The sequence below is a fragment of the Protopterus annectens genome, chromosome 1.part0 (genome assembly GCF_019279795.1).
Source record: "Protopterus annectens isolate FY-2018-M chromosome 1.part0, PAN1.0, whole genome shotgun sequence".
NCBI classification, from domain to species: domain Eukaryota; kingdom Metazoa; phylum Chordata; order Ceratodontiformes; family Protopteridae; genus Protopterus; species Protopterus annectens.
In genome coordinates, this window is record NC_056725.1 from 1,018,175,262 (window position 1) to 1,018,198,495 (window position 23,234).

General features: G+C 39.0%; 1 protein-coding gene across 1 annotated transcript in view; it reads right to left on the reverse strand.

Moving 5' to 3' along the window:
- NBAS (NBAS subunit of NRZ tethering complex) overlaps positions 1-23,234 on the reverse strand; it is a 3,380,746-nt gene that overhangs the window by 1,943,025 nt on the left and 1,414,487 nt on the right. The window contains exon 29 of the mRNA XM_044064792.1: positions 9,434-9,536. Within this exon, the coding sequence (XP_043920727.1) occupies positions 9,434-9,536 (103 nt within the window). The remainder of the gene's footprint in view (positions 1-9,433; positions 9,537-23,234) is intronic.

Consider the following 23,234-nt stretch of genomic DNA (forward strand, 5'->3'; position numbering starts at 1 on the left):
AATTCCTAACTACTGAAGCTGTTACCCATGCCCACCTTCTACCATGCTTAACCTATTGTTCCCAAACAGTCACAAATCTAAACTCCTCCCTACTTACCAAATTAGAATCAGCCTACCACAAAATAGTTAGATTTGCAGCTCAACAAACATATAAATCTCACCACTGTCTTTCCCTAAAATACCTGAACTGGCCTGAACTACCTCACCTGTTCCTACAATCTCAACTCCAAATCATACACTCCATCCTATATCAGCCTGATTTCTGCCCAAGTCTATCTTCTCTCATCTCTGACTAATCCCCTACCAGACTTCTCCGAAGTTCAACCCAAGACCTACTAAAAATCCATAAATCCAAATCCAACCCATGGTGCAACTTATATAGCTACCATTCCTCCACTGCAAGGAACAAACTCCCACTAGAAATAAGGTCCCTGACTCACCCCAAACAATTTAAGCCAGCAACCAAAGACCACTTAAAAAAACACTGCTCCTGCCATTGTACTCACCCTGCCTGATATTACCTACCTATTATACTGCAGTCAAACTAACTTACTAAAACTTACCATTAACTACTTCATCCTGTGCTTCCTATGCAACCTCCAAAGCTTCTTCTATACTCTGCTCCCTGAATTCTTATGTAACCTTTTAAGTTTCTGCTACTCTGCATACAAAATCTTATATTTACTCATCTCTCTTTTTAAACAAAACATACAACTTATTCTACTTTTTTAACATTCTCCTTTTTATTTATAGTACTGTTTTATCTGTCAACGATATACATGTATGTAGCTTATGTATTTTAACTACCAAAATTCTCTATTGCTATTTTTATTGAAATGTATCTGTATTGCTACTTTTATTGCATTGTATATCTTTAGAGCTTTCCTCCCTAGGCCTCCACTGAAAAAGGGCAATAGCTCAGTGGAACACTCCCGGTCAACAAATGTAAAATAAAATTAAATAAATAATGCTGTTTATGCCAACATGGAAATAAGACTTAGCAGCTAGCTGGACTTTAATAGTAGAATAGCTTAGACCAGAATGAAACAAATCCACCAAGAAATCTAAAATTGCATCCAAGGGAGCACAGCAAGGATCTATGCCTTAGGAAGAGGCCCAAAAAAGAAACATATGCTAGTGGAAACTTTCTATGTGGAAGGCTTTTAGGAAGACAATAGGATAACAACAATTCTCTTTAAAAGCTTGGAATGTCTGGCCATTGATGGAACTGAAGGAATCATGCTGCAATTTGAGGTTCTGCTAAGGTTGACCATAGAGATATGATATTAGATCCGGAAATGGAACCAGAACCCAAGTATGTTATAACAAATAGCACCACAGAAAGGGGAACCAAACCTACCTTGGCCAAAAGGGAGTGATGAGGATGATGTTCACTCTGCAATGGGCTGCTTTCTGAGCAAACTTTATCATCAGAGGGGTGCAGGGGTAGGTGTAAAGGAGACTGGGGGGCAAGCATGGACACAGATCCCTCCATGACTGTCCCTCTGGGCGAATTAGTGCAAAAAAGCTGCTGCACTTGGTGCTGGAGGGGTATGTGAAAAAGATTACAGCAGGGGTAGCCCCTAGTGGCTGAACACTCATGTCATTACTCAGGACCGAGGGACCACTCATGAGGTAAAAGGATGCTAATGCTCAATTTGTTTACCAGAATTTTAGATTTCTCTAGGATATGCAGTGTTATCAGAAATCATACCAAGGACACAGACCATTGTCATACCCTCATGGTTTCTCAACACAGGGGATGCAAACAGTTTTACCCTTACTTGTTTATAAACTACACCACCAATGTGTTGTTGGACTGAATGGCAATAACAGCCTTGGGAGTGACAGCCGTGGAATGACTGCAATGCTCGCAGGACCTCTCTCATCTCCAAGGCAATGATGTACAGACTGGCCTCTGATTGTGACCAGATACCCTGAAGCCTGGACTGTCTTCCTCTTCAAATGTCCCCCATCCCTACCCCAGGAGAGAAGTGCCCATGGTAACTGTGGCCTGGGGGGGGGGGTCTAAACAGGCAACCTGTTGGAAAATAGTGACACTCTAGCTATCATGCACTGTCACAAAGGCATATGTTGATGAGGCAGATGAGGAAGTCCACAGGATTAGATAACTCAAGAAGTCACATATGGCACATGACAAACTGATGTGATGATCAAACCTAGAAGCCAGAGGATCAGGAAAGCTGAAGGCCTCAATGTTTAAAACTTGGAATGCCTTAATCTGTACAGAAGATAGTCTGGAAAGAGGCAATCTGATTGATGGCATCTTGGTAGCATCTGATGAATTCCAGAGTCTGTACTGGTTGCAGGTTGGATTTTTGTAGTTCACAGTGATGACCAAGGATAGACACGATTGAAGCAAATAGTTCCTGGCCTGGATTAGAGACATCTTTGTGGCAGCTGTGAGGAGCCAGTCATCCAGATAAGGAAATACCACGAAACACTGCAGCCTGAGCCAAGCAGTGACCACAGTCATGCACTTGGTGAATACCCGGGAAGCTGTGGTGAGCCCAAAAGTCAATGCCTGGAACTGAGAAAAGCTGGATCTAGCCAGAAGTGCAGGACTGAGCAATGACATATGGAATTTGGTCTGTCTTATGAAATTATTCAAAGTGCTGAGGGCCAGAATAGGCTGGAGGTTCTCATTTTTCCTTTAACACTAAAAATAATCTGGAAAAGACTCCCCTAATCTTCTTTGGTCTGGTGGGACCTCTTGGATGACTTGGTTGTTAAGCAGATTTCTTAACTCTACCACTGCTTCCCTTCAGTTACAGGCTGGAATGTCAGATGGAGTTTGTTGATGCTCACTTGGAGCATAAAGAAAAGGAACTGAACAACCTCAGGATATGACTCTCAGCACCAAAGTAACTCAACTGATAGCCTCCCAAGCTTCTTGATAGGCAGCCAGACAACCCTCGATTTCCTCCAGAGCACAGCAGTCAGGCAACCCTCCAGTGGTGCTGAAAGATCCTTCTGGAGAAGGGACTATAGAACACCTGGCTTTGTGGATCACCTCTGCCTCTGGGGTAGCATTCACTGAAGTTGACCCTACCCCCCCCCCCCATGTGGGGGGCACAATCATCATGAATATCCTGGGAGAACTGCAGCAACTTGTTAAAAAAGAGATACCCCCTTCTGGTTCCTTAAAAAGAACTTTTGAGGGGTGGAGAAACATACCCTAGTAGCAGTGTCTTCTCTTTCTGTTCACTCCTTGTCAGAGTACCTTTGACTTTTGGACCAAACAGAGTGGAACCATCATATCAGGCACATTTAGAAAGGTTTCAAAACCAGTCCTCAAAAGTTCACAAGCATGATGACACATTATAATACCAATGCCTGCCATTTGGGTCATACCATCTGCTGCACAGAAAGAAGTCTCATTGATATGTTTGAGATGGATTGTAGACAGCTGAACCTCCAGAGACTTTTGAGCGTTGTGCAGCTGCGGTGTCAATAATGTCTTTGACATCTTCATAACCAAATCTTTCTGGATTCTTGTCAGATGAGACAATTAGTTCAGCACATGCAAAGTGAAGGTGCCTGATGCATAAACATACTTCTCTAGATAGTTCAAAGCCAGAGATATCTTATTTGGGGGTGAACCATACAGCTCTCCTCAGAGATCTCTTCCAGTAACCACAATGGCATCCACAGCAGGGCCCTCATTCCAAAAATGTCTATCCTTGGGGGGAGGGGGGGATCAGTACCTTGTCCAGCTTCCAGGGTATCCGCTGCACCACTTCAGGTTCTCTGATACCTGGTCATCAGGGGGCATCTGCAGGAAGCACCACCCAAGATGTGGATGGACCCTACACCAAAAACCTTGAGAAATGCAAACTCCTCAGGGGTGGGGCTTTGGTGGCCCAATCCCCATGCTGCCTCATCAATTCTAAAAAGTCACAAAAGGAAGTGCCTTCATGGCAGGATTTTGGGGACCCCTCCTCTTCATCAAGGTCAGAATCCTCAGTGAGTGGCTTCATGGGGGAAACCAAATGCCTCCCCTTCCATCTTATCTTCAAGTGAACCTCCTAGGGAGGGGAAGCACTCGGAGATACTGAAGAAGCATGACATCCAATTTCAATGGAAAGCTACAGAAGTAATTGTACAGGCTGTCTTGCAATTAGTTAAGGTGAGCCCAAAAAATCAGATGGCAAACAAGACCGGGACAGGTCCAACTTAGCAACTGTAGCCCCAGTCTCCATTTATGAAAGAAAATCCTTTCTACATCATCAAACACTGTCACCAAGGCTAGACAGGTAAGACACAGCCTATTTTGGATCCACAGAGCTGACAAGAAAAAAACAGTGCCTGACACTGATGCCTATCGGGTCCAATGTCGAGATTGGAGCCAAGCTATTTAAGGCAGAAGCACCCAAGGGAAGTGATGGCTCTGAAAACTTGAGTCTCTTTCCTGACCCTGATGCATCAGCCATGACACTTCAGATCAGAGAAGTGCACAGCTTCATTGAGACCAGAGTTGACAACATCAAGGAGGGAGCTGGTGGCTGAGGCAGCCATGCTGTTGGCATGGACACGGGGAAGGGCATAGGAGCAGTCAGACCCATAGACCACGGCAATAACGGATGGGCTAAGAGAGGTACAAACAAGGATGGGGCCAATAGTAAAGACCCTCTGGTCTCAGAGGCAAGGCAGAGGGAATGATCCAAAGGTCCATCTGGGCAACTGCTCCAACTCTGAACCTTTAAAACTTCTAGCCGATCTGGCAAACATAGAAATCATCATAGATGCCAGTTTCATGGGCTTAATTTGAGATGGATCCTCATCTCAAATGCAAAAAGGACAGGCTGGTGTCTTGGGTGGGTATGCCTCCAGTGAGAACTACACAGGTGTAATTGACAAAAATGGAGAATAAAGTCTTGCCAAAGAAGAAGAAGCAGGAGCTGCAGTAAGGAAGAGGCTAGACATGATAAGCACTGGAGAATTAGATGCCTCTGATCTTGAAGCCAAAGTAATGGGAAATCAGTGCTGAAGGGACACAAAAAGCATGCCTGGAGCCGGGGGGGGGGGGGGGGGGCAAAGACAAGTGGATTTCTGGATCCAGCTGCCCTTCTTTAAGGGGTAGAGGAGCATTTGCACTTCTCCCTCTCTTTGGCTTTGCCCTTTTCCTTTAACACTCTGTCTCTCTCTCTCTTTTTCTCCCTATTTTTTTCACAGGGAAAGAGAAAAAAAGGGCCACAGAAGAGATAGCATTTGGCAGGAGGACAGAAGAAAAATAGCAAAAAATAATAAATCTAGTATTTATCACACTGGAGCTTGAGTCCACATCTGGATGCTAAGGCAGTAAATGAGATCTAAGGAGATTCAGACAGAGCAGAGTATTGGGCACAGGAGGTGGAGCTTCATGGCTGAAGAATCTGAGATGCCAGCCTTGGATCTGATAACCCACAGGCTGAGATGGACATAAAAGACGACATCAGATATTACTTTTGCTAACCTAAAGAACCTTTATCTAACTTGCTATACTCAAAAAAGTCAGACAAAATATCACTTATCACAGTGCATTCACTCAAGCTAGGGGATCCACATCTGATACATCAAACTGGCAAACAATACCTGAAGAAAAGATGGGCTCTCTGAAAGAAAGAAAGAGAAGGATGTCAAGAAAAGCCTATGACTCCGCCTTCAGCACAGCATGGACCAGTCTTTCAGTCTGAAGTGGGTGGACTGGATCATGTAATATCTTTACCTTCTCAGTAATGACAGTTGGGAAATGTGACAATTGCCAGGTGAACTGACTGATATGCCTTTGATTAGATTCAATATGTGATACATTGTCTTCTTATATGCACAATATGTCATACCACTTAGACTACTCTCAATCAAAACACTGATGTTCTACATGCCAGTTTTATCCATTTTGTAATCTCCCTTTCATTTCACTGGGTTGCTGATCTAGTCTGTACTACTCATAATGAGTAGGGCAATTCTCTGCAATATAATTTGCTTTGCCAGTGCTAACATCTGAGAATATATCACTACAACACAGCAAATGAACACTGAATGCTTCCTACAGTTTCAAGAGACTGATAAATACTTTAATGCAGACCAAACATTCGGTGTTGAACTATAAATGGCAAATTGTTTAAATGGCATTATTTATAACACTATGTGATTTATTTTCACTGCAATGTGTACAGTAATTTGTTGCTGTATCATTCAATATGATGCAATTTCCTGAAGAAGTGCATCATTCCAGCAGGATCAAATTTAGTAGAAAAATTCAAGGTATCTTCACTGTGAAAATACAGAACCTTTTGTGTGACTGGATGCTTCATACATAATGGGAGGGAGCAGTCAGTGGTACAGTGCAATGTAAGCATGAACTGGAGCCCAAATACAATTTTACCAGCAGCCTTTGTTAATAAAGCAGCCAACCACAGACAACCATTTCAGCAATCAAAAACACTGTCACAGCCACCATTAACATGTTTAGTAGGCTGTAAGTAATTTACTGACTTCAAATGTTTCTACTACATTTCATGGTGATCGAGTCATTAACCTAGTTTAAAACAAAAGGATCACTGAAAAGACCGTGACACTGCTCGGTCTCTTCACTAAACAGTGAAGAAAATAACTACTCAGATTTGGATAATGCAACTGCTTTATTAGGTTCCTTGGAAAATAAAGGACATATATAAGATGCCAAATGCACAATACAAAATAAGCTTCAAAATGTGTCTATGTACCTAGCTTTTCCTTTCAGACTCCCACAATGCTTAGCACTCTTTTTTTTCAGGCTCAGAGAAGCAAATTGCAGCTCACCATCAATATCTTTCCCAATTTTTCTTCTCTTAAATTTTTATTTCCCAATTAACTGGTTATGGTAAATTACAAACCAATCAGAAAATAATAATTTGAGAGGAGAAAAGCAGTGGACAAAATAGAGTGAACATAATCTACATGTCTGCAACTATACTTTCTCAAGGCTAAAAGTAGGGAGAACACTTAAGAGAGTCATGGATTTGTGAGTGGGCTTAATAATGATGCTGCAGGAAACAAGGCATCACATATACAGCTGTGAAACATAATTCACAAGGGTTTTGCTATGTAAGAAGAAGGATAAACAGAATGTACGTGTAACAAATAAAACATACAAAATCACATAAAATTACATCACAAATATTTAAACAGATAACTTATTCCAGATCAAAGGTTTGAAGATGGGCGACTGACAGTAGCTGAGATGGAATAAAGTGTTAATAGCATGAGAACTTATCAGAGATTTGGGATACATGGTTAGGCTTAAAAAGGCCCTTGTGGCCATTAGCCTAGGAAACACCTATGAATTTATGTAGACCAGAATGAGTGGCAAACATTTTCAAAGGCAGAGTCCATGGGTACTGGCCATTCATGGGTGAACACTGGCTACTTGACCAATGGATGGATAGTGTTTGCACTGCAGAGTGCATTCTCCAAGATGGTTACTGGTGGTCACTCCCTTTAGACCTTTTGCTCTTTAAGGCAGAGGACAAGCATCAGTTTGAACTGCAGACAAAAGAGGCATGTGATACCACCTCGGAGACAGACATACCCTACAAGGAAGATGGGTCTGGTGTCTGCTCTCTATACTCTTCATGTTTCAAAAATGCCACAGTACTAGCCTGGGACGGTGAAAATGACCTTTATGCAAACTGTTGCACTAGGCAGTTTGAACCAACAATTTGGGAGATGGGTGATGACTATGAATTTCTATGTCCTGTGTACTGCGGTGGCCTGTATGAAATGCTGGCATTTGTGACAAATTATTCACATCATGTTCTTTCCCATGCATCAGAAGAAATGGACTAAAATCTAATCTGTGTGAGTAGCAAATAGGACTTAGTGAGCATGAGAGCAAGGCATACTCTTGTAGTCCAGAATTTAACGTTTAAGTTAAGCATGTGCTGACACCAGATGCAGTGCACTCCTAAGTGCAACATCAGATCAGAAAATATCTGAGCCCAAGACAGTAGGAAAGGCTAACCCAATCACAAATCCATTACAGAGAACTCCAAGCATTAGAACAAAGAAATCCTTGTCCTCTACCCCTCCCCCCATTTCTATCTGAGAAGTTTAGTCTGAATCTATACTGCCAAGAGCACTCTTGACATCTTAAGTATACCCAGTGACTAAAAGGACACTGCTAACTAATTTGGTGACATCACAGACACTACCTGCATATCCTAGTGAAGATAACCAATGTACTATCAGTGAAGAGGTTTAATGCCAAGAAGCACTAAGCTACTGAGGGAATGGCTGAAAATCAAGCAAGCTCCACAGCTGAAGAGATGAATGACAAAGATGCCACCAGCCTAAAAAACTCAGCTATGTAATTAGGACGCACAGATATATGATGGACAGGAAAGCAAATGAAAAGGTTACAAGATATGATGGTGATCAGGTGTAACTGTTCTGTAGAGTTGCAAGTTCTATGAACCACATATCTAAGAAGTAATACCACTGGACATTGATCCATAGAGCCTATGTAACAAGCACTCACACAGGTCTTGTGGGGGTGGGGAGTATTCTTTAATGTTCATTTCCCATAATCCTGAACCTAGGAACTGAATACTGGCATACATTCACAGGGGAGAGGCCAAGTCCTATTAATGTTTGTTGCCTAGGTTTAATGATGCCAGGTTTCATATTTTGTTGTTGTTGTTGTTGTTGAATTCTGATTTAATGAAGCAGCAACCTGAGGAAAGGCATGACTTCCTTGTCATCATCTGTCAGATCAGCAGACAAGATGATGCTGATGCACTAGCCAGCAGCAGTGGTTCAAGTGCAAACAGCACAAAAGAATCAAAAGACAAAGCACTTGGGATGATTTCTGAAGTAGACAATGCAACCCCAAAATACTTAGAAGAAGATGAACACAGGCTTAATGACACTTGTTTTTTCACCATTTCTGGAAAACAATGGGGTATACTTATGCTGGCTCCCACCACGACATACATTTGCCCCAATTAAACAAAAATACCCGGGCCTACTAAAGCCTGCAAGATGCTATATAATGAAATTTAATGCAAAGCCGAAGTAGGAGATTTTTATTCTCCATAACATAGATAGAAAAATAAAACAGGTCAGTGTAACAGACAAAAAATAGAAGAGCATAAATAAAATCACAAGCTAAAAATACAAACAAAGTGAATTTCAGCAATGGAAACCCAATGGCCAACAAAGGGAAGCCAATAATAAAGACATGAATCTAAATATTTACACAGCAGTAAGATCTATGGTAAAGACAATGAATATTATTAACCCAGGTAAGGCAAACTCGGATATAGCCATGAATATCTTCAAATGGTCTTCTGCTTTGGCTCTTAGAAGAAAACCAAACAATTTTGTACTGTACTACTAGTCTGCAGTCATTTCAGTAAACAAGACCAAGATGAAAACAGGGTTACACTACCTCATAGCAGGCATCAGGTTCCAGGCACTTGTAAACATTCTGCTGCATGTCCAGCATATCTTTAAGCAAGCCCCTCCAATGGGCTTCACTAACAGGAGGTTGTCTAAAAACACAACAATGTTTATTGAAAGAAAAAAAAATAGCAGAGACAATACAGTTATTTCATACCACTGACAAAGTTCAAAAAACAGATCCATGATTTTCATCACGAGTTATTAATATGTAACAGAAACTGCTTTATTTTAAGTACTAATATTTATGGAAAACAATATATGATGCATCTGGACTATGATACAAACTTCGGACTAATTTATTATATGTACAATACTGGCAGTTATCAAGAAAGACATGCTTGTATAACACAAATATTAAGCAGAAACCGGTGCTGGTCAGAAAGACATTCTAGAGTCTGCCATCTCTTGTCATTTGCCGACAGGGTGTGAATACACTACTGAATGCGACAGCAAAACAAAAAAAAATGTGAAACAGACAGAAGGGAAGGATATTCTTACCATGAACCCAACAAATAAGACACCCAATTATCAGCAGAAAATAAAATGTCATCAAATGACCAGATGCTTCATGGGAGGTCCACGTATAGTAGCAGTCTTGACATGGACAGAAATACTGAAGCCTAAAGTTTTTTTTTTTTTTTTGCAAATGAGGTTAGTTAAAGGAAGACTGTAAAGCTACTGCAGCATTACTGCACAAGCAAATATTCTTAACTATAAAATATACCAGAGCAATATCATATAAGCCAACTTCTGCAATCTAAAATACATACATGTCAGTTATTGATTCTGAATGGATGTTTGTTCTGGTAACATATATAAATGCAGTCACAAGCAATAAATAAGCCTTGGAAAGCCTTCTGAAACTGTGTGTGTGTGTGTGTGTGTGTGTGTGTGTGTGTGTGTGTGTGTGTGTATATGTGTATTCAAGAGTAATCATTATATAAATATTTATTTTTTCCTTTGGTCTTCTTTACAAGGCCTAAAAAGGAAGGAAGTACAGGCCCAAACTGACTAGCTGTGTCCAAATCAGTAATGATGTATATTGTGGCAGAAGCCTGTGTTTGCAACTAAAAATCATAAAAAGGAGAAAACAGTTTTTGAAGACCTCACACATTCAGTACAATTAGTGTGCTCAGTTAAGTTTATTGGACAACAGCACCAGTTTTCAGGATAAGATCTGCTAGAATGCAAAAAAATAAGTACACCAGTTAGAAAATTAATGCAGCTTGCCTTTATGATGATGGTGTACATAATTTCAAAAACAGTTCCAAACTAAAGAAATGATCGTGTAACAAAAAAATGCCTTCTTTTTGTGTGTTTCTTTTCACAAAAACATTTATTTTACATTTGTTGACCGGGCTGGTCTAGCTGGATATATTTCCATTTTCAGTAGAGGCCCAGGGAGAAAAGCTTCAAACAGTAAAAACATGATATACAAACAATGAAGGAATGATAATTGTTACATAGTACATAAACATAGTAGAAATAAAGTATGCATCTTAGAAGATCTGGTATTACTGCCTACTGCAGAAGCGTGAGACTGTACAAATTAATATGTATGTCAACATATTTTGGAGCCCAAGGATAAAAGTCTTTGTAGAAGCTAACATATTGGTTAAAAGGAATAAATACACCATGACCATAACTTAGCTACTATGGTTTAAACAATGGGCTTGATGCACTTGAGAAGCCAGATGGGGAGGGAGGTGACTATACACGCTTGCTCATCCTGGGGTGAGAGTTCATCTCACATCCCACTGTTCAGGCTTAGCTGGGGCAATGATCTCCAGCTGGAAAGACTAGCATGGTCTGGCTTATTAAGGGGGTGCATGTATTTTAGTTGGGAGCAAGGGGGAGTGGTAATGCCTTTAGCCCTCTTTTTCATGGAAGTTCCTGAAATTACTGGCTACAGTGAATCTGGTGGCCAACAATAGGCTGGCAGTTGCCACACAGGGTTACGGCTGTGACCTGTAGTTCCTGCAGCTTTGATTCTCTCAGCCCTCATTTGCCTGCTGTGTGACCTTGAGCAAGTCACGTAACCAGAAAGTGCTGAGGGCAGCTGGTAATTCTGGGATTGGCTGCTCAATGGTCACCTGGACTGCAAGCCTAGTAACTGCCCATGAACCATTATTACCCCATGAATAAAGTGAGGGGGGCTTAGGAATCATTAGTACAGCAAAATCACCTGTGGATGATGGATTGCTGGGCTCTTCAAAACCATCCTCCTCTGACAGCTACATAAGACAGAGAGCTCTAATAAGGCAAAATCTCCCTGGAAAAGGAGATCTTATTGACAGTGGAATGCAAGGAGCTAAATGACTACATAAGATGAGGGAATAGAAGGAGCAATTGAACTTGTGGAAGATGGAATGATCAATGTTGGGAAAGACTTGAAAAAACAGAATGCATGGAGAAAAATAACAGATTCCAGGTGTAACTAATTATACACAATTCCTTCCAGCAGAAATGGCATCTCTTAGTTATTACGGTTGCATGTCAAAAATGTTTCTGTGAAAATAAGGATTTTAACTAACCAAGGATATTATAGCTTTCAGAATTTACTGGCATGAAACTACAAATAAGCAACATTTTTTCAGAGAGCTAGCACATACTGTGCATAGCACTCCAGAGGCACTACAGCAAATGAGTTCTCAGCATGTTTACCTAGGCTCACAACACCTACTAAAGTGTAAATCCTATTTCAGTGAAATCAGAACATCTGGTATACACAATGATCTTACAATTTATGGTATGTTTTTCCAATTCTTTGCAGTAGGGTTACCGTCTGCCCTTCTTTGCAAAGAAGAGCTCCGAGCTGGACAGTTATGTGCTGTAAAAAGTTATTTATTTTACATTTGTTGATCGGAAGAATCCAACTGGATAAATGTCCTTTTTCAGCGGAGGCCCGGGGAGAAAAGCTCCACAGTTTGTAAAAATACAAAAGCATATAAAGGCATGTATACATATACAGCGTCAATTCACAAATACAGAGACAAAGTACAAAACATAACATTTTAGAAGTACATAGAGGAAGAAAATGTTTTGGCTGCACATTTTAGAGGTACACGGAGAAGAAATATTTTAGCTGCAAATTGTATTATAAGGACACGTTAGTTGTATGACCAGTGATTTCTACTTGAAAATTTTGGGAGTATGCATGACTTGCAAACAGAATTTTCAAGAGTACAGTAGATGAGGTTTGCGTATAAAGAAATTGTAGTACATGCAGTAAATTACTATGTAGAGGTTGATAGAGAAGTCCTGAGGTAAAAAAGCAAGTGTAGATGGTCAACCTGGGGGAAGGCATGGGCACTGCCTATTGATAAGAAGGTGTTCCCTTAGTAGTTGTTTAAACTTAAATGGCAAATATCCTGATTTATTTACTTATTTATTTGACATTTGTTTACCAGGAAAGTCCCACTGGGCCAGAAAGTGCCCATTTTAAGTGGAGGTCCAGGGAGAAAAGCTCCATAATCACAATCTTTTAAAAATCAAGTACAGGTATTTTAAATCACAAAGTATCACATTACACTACAAAACATAAGAGTGAAAAAATGTAATGAGAAAAACATAGAACATGTTTCACAGCAGAGTGCAATGAAAAGCAATACCATGACTATGAGAAAATAAGTGAGGAAAAACTCAATCGTCATAGTCATGTGTGTTGTGGGTTCTAAGATGTTAGGAAAATTTAGAACTGCTGCACTGAAGTATTCAACTCCATTTATGGGCAGACTTTTTAGGATGGACCAGTTAACTGCTTTCATAGCTTCAGTGAAAGATTCCTTGGAGAAACTGGAGAGATTACTGGTAGATTTGAGCTTATGTTCCTTCGTTAGTTGTGTAATATTCCTGTGGGTATAAGCTGGCAGGTGGTCACTTAGTGTATAAGGAGAGTACCCGAGGAGGTAAAATTAGATGAGTTGGTAACCAAAATCCAGTCAAGGATAGATTGTTGGGAGTTATTTTTTGCCATATCTTTTTGGTGAATTAGTACATTGAGTGAATCCAAATGGGGTTTGTGCTGCTGTTTGCTGAATTTACAGATAAAGATTGTCAGTCGATGTTTACATCACCCAAGATGATAATTTCAATTGCGACTGTATCTGCTATCAAGGCCAGTATGTTTTCAAGTACTGGAATGTTCTGTCCTGGGGGGGATATGTAGCACAACAATGCATAAGATCTTGGCTCTATTAAGTTTTAGGAATGAGATTAGGAATTTCAGAATGTGCCTGTATAAGGAGTTACTGTGAGCATATTTAGGAAGATTATAGTTATTCCATTTGCTTTTTATGTGTTCTATCATGCCTAACAATATTATAATCAGGAAGTAGTATTTCAGCAAGCTTTAGCCATGTCTCAGTTGTGGCTAGGATGGCTGGGTTGTGTTGGGTCATCCAGGTATGAAAATCTGTGTTTTTGTTGCATATGCTTCTAATGTTTAACTTTTAGGATGTATTCTTTGGTTTGAGGTTTGATTGAGATCTGGGTTGCGATCGATATCACCGCACTGATGTATGGCAGAGGAAAGATGGTTAGCTTATTATGGCATTTTTAGCAGAGATTGGAAGTAGTATCACCTCGACATCTGGACATACATTTTTTAGCATTCTGGTGCTAAAACAGTGGAATGGAGTTATGGGAAATAACCTTGAAGAGATGTCTGAGAAGCTAGCATGTAGATCGTTGATACGTGAGAATCAGGCAATGGCTGATATTTTCAGACAAAGAATACATCTAACTTTCCTCTGAATTCTGTACAAAACTATTGTACTGTTTATCTTAAATTTATCTTAAATTCTTCAGTATCATAAAAAATGGAAAAAGACTATAATTCTACAAAACAGACAAAGCCAAAATAACTTTCCAATACTAACTATCCCAATTGTGCATCTGAAAGGGTGTCAACCCTGCTTTGTGGCGACAGCATGCAATAACAGTTTCTCTTTACACCTTTGAAATAATGTACTGTCCCAGATGAACTAGGGAAACTTGTCTTGCTTGCTTACAACCTTGCTTGCTATAAGTTCTCAGAAAAGAATATGTTTTACAGTTTGCACTGCAGTGTACACTCAGCTGGATTACTAAACCCCTTAGGGGTCACAATAAGGTGGAGTCATGGGTTTCCATAATGAATTATAATGTTTAAAATGTCTGCCCTTGCTGACAGCTGAATGACTGACTGGTTATTTGGGTACTTAGCAGAATTCTCATCTAGTTGAATGGTGACTTGCCAGTTACTTGCCTGTGAATAAGAGCCTCAAAAGTACCCAAAAGCATGTAATGAGTGCTGTTTGTAACATCTGGATGTTCATCACAATGCTCAATAAACAACACACAGTATGAAAGTACTTCAAAATTTGGTTCTAGAGAGAAGAGTACAACACAATGTGCACATCCTAAAGCTTGGTATTAATTAGCATAGTTAAATATACTCCCATATGCTACAACCCACTTTTTTATAGTTATAAAATATATGTTTTTCTAATTCTAAGATGGCATGCATTGTTTTATATTTACTACTGTTCTGAATGATTCTTTTTTGCTTATTTTTCCCTCCTAATTTTTTGCCATCAAGCCTCTCTCCTCACACTTTTTACAGCATGGTTCCCAAAGTCAGCTTGAGGAGATCTGTCATCCTTAGGCAGTTCAGATTTTTAAAGCACTATACTTTTTCCCTTTCTATGACTGATGTCTAATAATATTAGTATGGATCCATACCCATAGATGAACTACAGGTACAGTTTTCCCCTTGTTTTTGTGCAAAGGATGAAGCCCATGGTCTCCACTGTGGGACACAAACCTTCTGTAAAACTCCCTACTCTGTCTATCACTGTCTTCATGATAAGTGAGCTAGCAAAATGCTGGTATTCCAAGTTCAGAGTACTGAAAATAGCTGTTATCTCTTGACAACTGATCTTCTTTTATGAAGAGTTTTGGTGCACTACTACTTTACTTGAAGACACAAACAGGCATGACCCTGAGGAGACTCGCTCTGCAAATCTTGCCCATCACAGTTTACACAATCCCCATTTTCCAGTAACAGTACTGGACAAGCCAATTTTGGCTGCTCTTTTACCCTGAACTTCAACATATTCTTACAAAGATGTCTCATTCCTTCTGTATTTCCCATGGGCAACACTGATCTTTCTTCAGCTGCTTAACCAACTACTTCAGCTTCTGGCTGCAAACTTTCCTGTTGCAATTTTATTGTCTCTTACTTTTAAATCTGGTAGTCTTCTAGAACTCTATCTATGCAGGCTTTTCTCATTACCTTTTCTATTTATTGATTTTCAGACATTAAAGCCTTTCAGCCTTCTGCTTATTAAATCTCAGCTGGGGAGACATGGATTTCCTGCAAAATTATAAAAAGACTGCTACAAGACTCATTTTCTATCCTTAAAACAAGAAAGTAACAGTGTCAAAGGGGAGTGCTATCTATATCAAGGAAAATAAAGGCACCAGAACCAGTCTCTCCCCTCATTTAAAGACAATAACAATTCACATGAGTAAAGGTGCTTATGTGAAATAAATGAAAAAAGCACTAGTTGTCATTTACAATCAAGTAGGAATTAAAAAGTACTGTTATGTTGTTTGTCTTTTTGGCTTTTCTCGGTTAGGGGTTGTCACAGTGGAACTCCGGTCCGCTAACGAATGGCAATAGATTTTTATGGCGCCGAATTGCCAGCCTGATGCCCAACCTTCAGCGAAGGCATGCCCATTGACGCATGTCTTTCAGAGGCCATTCGACTGCAGGGAGGACATGCAGACTCCACAAAAAAGGCACTCCAGCCAAGAATCGAACAGGAGAACCTCTTGCTGTGAGACAACAACGCTACCGTTGTACCACTGCGGCATACCTAAAAAAGTACTGCTATATACCTACAAAAACTATATAAGTGATTTTATCTGTTTTTTAGTGAAGTTTCAGCAATCACTCCATTTTCAATCAGAAGGTGAGAGGGGCAGCTTCTAATTTTTATTAAAAAAAACTCCCTTATGACCTTTCACATATACCACTATCATTGTCATTCTGAATGTCTCAGTGGTGCTACAAACTATAACATGTAGGGCTCATAAGACGGGAAGTTCACAGCACAGTAACCAGATTTAAGACAGTATTAGAGAAGGTAATGGGAAGTTATGCCTGTATTTTTGCTAGGAAAACTCAAGGGACAAAAAAAAAAAACAGATGCCTAAAATGAACCCAGAAGATGAGACTCCCAAGTCAGAAGGTGTCCAGCATACTACTAGAGAAGACAAAGGACAAGTACGCATAGTGTTAAGTTTGTGGCGCATACGGATTAAAGCTATAAGGATGTCTGTTTGCTGATGTGCAAATTTTAAACACACAGAGAGACACACACACACACACACACACACACACACACATGCACGAAGTGAAATCCCTCCACTAAGGGAGCACTGCTAGATTCACAGAGGAGGTTGTTGTTGTTTGTCTTTCGGCTTTTCCTGGTTAGGTGTCGCCACAGCGGAACTCCGGTCCGCTAATGATTGGAAGTAAATTTTCACAAACGCTGAGGTGCCAGCTCGACATCCAACCTTCAACTAAGGCACGCCCATTTACGCATGTCTTTCAAACGCCACCAAACCGCAGGGAGGACATGCAGACTCCATAGAGAAGGCACTCCCTGCACTCCAGCCGAGAATCAAATGGGAAAACCTCTTGCTGTGAGGCAACAACGATACCACTGCACCACCGCAGCATACACTAGATTCACAGAAGTGAAAAGACAAAATGAGAGCTAATGTTATCCCTTAATCTGCTGAAGTGGTAAGAGATGAAAAGAAAGTCTAATGCTGCAAAGACCTACACACCAGTGTAACTTAAAAAATGAGAACTCTGAATCAAAGTAATCTTGAACTGGTTAAAGAAGAGATGACAAAAATAGACATCAACATCCTGGAAATCAGTGAACTAAAATGGATGGGAGTGGGTCATTTTAAATTAATCATCAGTTATTCTAACATGGCCAAAACTCTCTCAGAAGAAATTAAATAGCCCCTCAAAGGTAATATGGGTGTGGCCAGTGTTCAGTAACAATCCAATCAAAATTATACAAAAATCTGTTGAACAGGAGGAAGGTGATTAGTTTTATGAGGATCTTCAGCAACTTCTGGATTACAAATAACATAAAAAAGACTTGACAGTAATCATAGGTGACTGTAATGCTATAGTTGGTAATAAAAGAACAACTAGGATGATGGGTATGTTTGGGCTTGCAGCACAAAATGAAGGTGGAAAAGGTCTAGTAGTAGCCTGTCAAGATAATATGCTGGTCACAGCAGTCTACTGTAGTTAACTTGTCTAGCACTCATTTAGTAAGGCACAACTCAACTCTCACATTGAGATAAAGGGGTGACCTTCATTCCATCTACAGAGGGCAACCTTAATGATTCTTTTACAGAGTTAAGACTTTTTGTATGAAACTTAAAGATTTGAGGTTACTGTACAAGAATGATACACAAATTACTCAACAGTTAAAAAAAAAGCTAGCACATTCATTCCTCTTAACACAACTACTGTTAATGTATGCTATAATATGTGCGAACAGGAAATTTGTAATATATATTCTGAATGTAAAGGGAAAAGATTTTTCAATTTAAGTCAATAGAAAAGGAAGGTCCTATTTAATATGGTCAAGAAGGAAGGAAAATCGTAGTGATGGATAGGGGTAAATATGTTCTTTGGATATATACAATTTAACAAGATTCTACCACATTTAGGGAAGTATATAAGGCCTATACTAGTAGTATAATATATAGAATTAAATCTTTACATATATATATATATATATATATATATATATCCACACCCACACACATACATATATATACATACATACATACATATATATATATATATATATATATATATATATACATATATATATATATATCACTTAATGATAGATAATTTAATTTCACCTAAATTAAATTATTCATATACTGAAAACCTTGTCACTCCAATAATCTATGGGATGCCTACAATTCATAAAAATGAAAATACGCCACCTATAAGACCTATAGTCTCAAGTAGTCAATGGATAGCTACAGCAATATCTAAATATTTAGAAGTTCAACTACACAGTTTATTATGTTATAGTAAGAGTTATATAAAAGATACAAATTACTTTTTGACTGCTTTTTTCAGGAGAAATCCTTGAATGATACTGTTCTAGTTACCATGGACATTAAGCCGTTATTTACTGTCATCCCTAATGATTGTGGTATTGAATCTATACAAGAATTTTTATGCATTCTTAGCGACTTTTCATCTACAAAGTTAGAAATGTTATGTTCTATGTTGGCTATTATTTTGAACAACATCTTTCTGTTTAGTAATAAATACATCCAACAATTCCTGGGTGTAGCAATGGGTACCACTGTTGTGAACACCAGTGCTAACTTGGTTCTTTTCAAATGTGCAGATACTAATATATTCAACAATAATGCTATGAACATATATAAGAATGTATGTATGATTATTCTGTAAATGCTTTGCAGATGACATATGTTTAATATTGGATACCGACACTGGATCATTTAAAATGTTTATTAATAATTTACAGAGAACAACTGATTTCTTACATTTGACCTTGGTCCTGACTATAAGATATGTACATGTGAATAGTATATATCCAAGGCATGCCCATAAAAGTGCAGTTAGAAGTTAGTTTCTGCAAGCTAGCAGACTGAATACATTACTGGTAAATTTTGTAGATGAAATGGAAAATATGGCCCAGGATTTCTATATTATAGGCTATGATGCTGAATTGCTTAAAAATAACATGGAAAGTGTAATTTCTGAACCTGAAGGACTAGGTAAACCTTATTTTTGTAAAGACGGTAATATTTTTAGAAACACTAAGCAACACAGAAATGATTATTTATGCTATATTACCAAGTATAATAGGCATACTAACTTAATTTAAAAAGTAATACAAAAAACTGGACAATTCTGAATTCAGATCCAGAAATTAAAAAGTTATTTGGATAAGTACCACATTTTGTTTTCAAAAAAGAAAAAAATTTAAAACAGTCTCTATGCCATAAAGATCTAGCATTTTGTAAGCCATGTAAGACTTTAATAAACAACACAGGTAAGGTCCCATGTTATAACTGTGTGTACTGCAGTTATATAAACCTGAACAAAGAATATATATATATATATATATATATATATATATATATATATATATATATATATATATATATATCTATACATATATATATATATATATATATATATATATATATATATATGGGTCTGCTGTATAACTTCAAAAATACACTTCTTCGAAATTATACATCAGACCTTGTGTTCCGCGAAAGTGCACTTACTTGAAAGTGCACTTCCACGAACGTATCGCACCACAGTGGAGGACAGTATGAAAACGTTCTATGTCCTCCACTGTGATGCGATAGTCATGGACCTTAGGGTTAGGGCACGGGTCATGGTATGGGGATAGCCCTACTAGCTATCCCCTTATCGTGACCCCTGCCCTAACCCTAAGGTCCGTGACTACTGCACTAAACTGCAGTACGTAGCCCGTTCGCTGAAGCGGGTTTCGCGAAAGTGCACTTTCGCGTAACCCACAGTCTAATGTGTAATTTCGAAGAAGTGTATTTTCGAAGTTATACAGTAGACCCATATATATATATATATATATATATATATATATATATATATATATATATATATATATATAAAATGCAAAAAATGTGATTAACTTTGCTAATTGTACAAAGTGCAACTGTTTTTATATAGGCAAACAAACTGAAAATTTAAAGAAAGGATAGGTTCTCACTTATCTGATATTTGTAGATATACAGAGATGAATGCATTAATCAAACACATTTATTTATTTATTTTTATTTTATTTCACATTTGTTGACCGGCATAGTCCAACTGGATGCATGTCCATTTTCAGAGGAGGCCCAGGGAGAAAAGCTCCAAGGGTAAGCAGATTCAGCATTACATAATACCAGCATTACATATTACAAACAGACTATTTACAGTGATTACATAAGTAAGCAAGTTAAACAAGTTCCACAGGTTAGAGTTAATCCTGAGCATAAATCAGGATTAAATTAAATTACACAGTAAACTGGTTAACAGATTTTTACACATTCTAGAGAAAGCTATTCAAAAAGGTGGCAAACATATATTTACATTTAGAGTACTTCAGAAAGCTGTTATGAGTAAATGTGGGGGTGACTTATTGAATAAACTGAGCTAGCAGAATATAAGTAGCTTAACTACTTTAGAGCTAATTCTTCACAAGGACTGAATTTTTTGAATAGTATCAAACCTGTTTTAAAATTTAAGCAAGGTCACTTATGATCACATCAACTCAGATTGTGTTTAACATATAATACGATATTTTTTTAAATTTTCACATACACATATAGTTTAGTCTGCTGATGTTGCATTAAATGTATTCAAGTTTATATGTAGTTATATATGTACACATTGTTTTAATTTATTTGTAAGATTTTGAGGTCATATGATGTGTTATTATTTCTGTGATAGGCTGGCTGTTTTGATATATACCTGCATATCAGGAAATGACATGGGGCAGGATTCACAAAGCCTCCGTAAGAGTTAAAAGTCTTACACGGAGGCTGCAGTTAAACAGTGCGACGTCAGCATGCCATGCATATTCATGAGGGCATGCTGACTCACACTCAAGGCTAACACGGTCCGTGTAAGAAAGTAGGGTGTGTGTCCGCAGGGCGAGTCCTGCAAACGGACACGCCCCCAGAAAAGGTACAGTCCGAAAGTAAACCCCCACGAGAGAGTCCACGTAAATGTCAACAAACACAACACATGCACCTACAGACTATAAACATAAAAAAAATGTAAAAATGAACATGTTATATTTTTTTTTATAAGTTTTAAGGATGTTTGCCCGTAATTGCACTCGTTTGCGCGGGCGTGCCCGTTGCTTAGTCACAGTTAGCATATAAGATCTAAATATGCAAAGTAAGCCAAGAAGCAATAGCGTAGCGGTAGAGATGTCGGCTGAAGAGGAGGCAGTCACGGTTCGAGCCCCCACAACATCAATTTTTATTTCTAGTGAAATAAGCATGAAACAATTCCCTGACATATATGTACATATATAAAATTATATTTTATGTAAAATGTAATGAAATGGGCCATGTATTTTGAAGAAATGTGAGATAAAAAAAAAAATGTCAGAAGTGCCTATAGCTGAGCTACGCTCTAACGAGCGGAGTATATCTGCCCGTAGGTGAGCAGTGGTTTAACAGGTGTAAAATGAGTGCTCGGGGTTGAGCAGTGTTGTAACACGCTGAAACTGTGTGCCCGTAGCTGAGCTGAGCAAAATATTTATTTATTTTTATTTTATTTTACATTTGTTGACCGGGCTAGTCTAGCTGGATATATGTCCATTTTCAGTAGAGGCCCGGGGAGAAAAGCTCCACACAAAACATGACAATGAAACATATTAATAATAAAAAATTAAAAATTACAAATTACAATAAGAAAAAATTAGTAAATAACATCATCAAATAGGTAAGGCACACCAAATATTGTTGAAAGAAAAGTACTAGGTCAAATTCAAAGCATCTCAAATTAAATGGCTAGAGTCTACGCAAAAAGGTTTAAACAATTAGTAGGAGGGAAGAGAAAAAACAAAAGTAACAAGAGGTAAGAAAGGTGGAGAGAGAAAATAAGACAGGAGAAGAGGGAGAGACAATAGTCTAGACAAGAGAAGACGAAAAAAGGACAGCCCAATATGCGTGCTGACAGCCAAATGATGCGTAAACCAGCGTAACCCGTTTGCATGGAGCTGCGCACCACGCCAACAAGCTAACCGGCGGGCAACGTTGAGCAAGTTGTATCAAAACTGCCTTTACACAGACACACCTCCTAGCCTGTGTAGACAGTCATAAAATAAAAAAAGCAATGGCCCGGCTCGAACTCAGGATACCATGCACCATAGTCAAAGTACTGAACCACTAAGCCGTGACAGTTGCTCTTAGAAATGCAGTATTAGCATATATATAGGAATGAATGGAAAGAGAAGCATGACAAAGCAGGTTTTGTGAAGCTGATACATTTCCAAAATGGCCAATCACAGATAAGTGCGGGAAAAACGGCATATATAAGCCCCATAGGCAGGAATACACAGCATAACTGATTGTGGAATCGATTTGCAGTCAGGATGGCAGGTGTAGGAGAGGGTAGTTGCTTCCGAGCACAGAGGTGGGGCGTTGAAGAGTCCAAATATATGGTTTGGCTCCTCGTCCATGATCATGAGGCCCAACTCGTGCAGGCCAGGTCCTGTGGGGAGCATACAAGGCTGAGGCGTGGGACCGGATGGCACATGATCTCACCAGTGCCACAGGAATACCAAGGACTGGTGAACAGGTCCATCACCACCATGCGGACCTGAAGAGACGGAAGCAGGACCAACTGAACCGTTGGATCCAGGAGGCCCAGCAAATGCCCAACGCCCCACTACTGAGTAAGTTACATGTAATTATTTATGTAAGAAATTAACCTAGCTGATATTATGGAGATGTGTATTCCAATATTACTTCATTTATATTACAGCTGCAGGTGTCCGTTCCATGAATCGTCGGGCCTATGCCGATAGGCTTGTGCGGTTGCGCCACCAGGCAGGTTAGTAATTCTCTCCCTGTAACTGTTAAAAAATATAAGTATGACAGCTTGCAAAGAGTGCAGTGTAGTCACTTATTAATGAGAAGTTCAAGTGACAGTGTGAATCGGT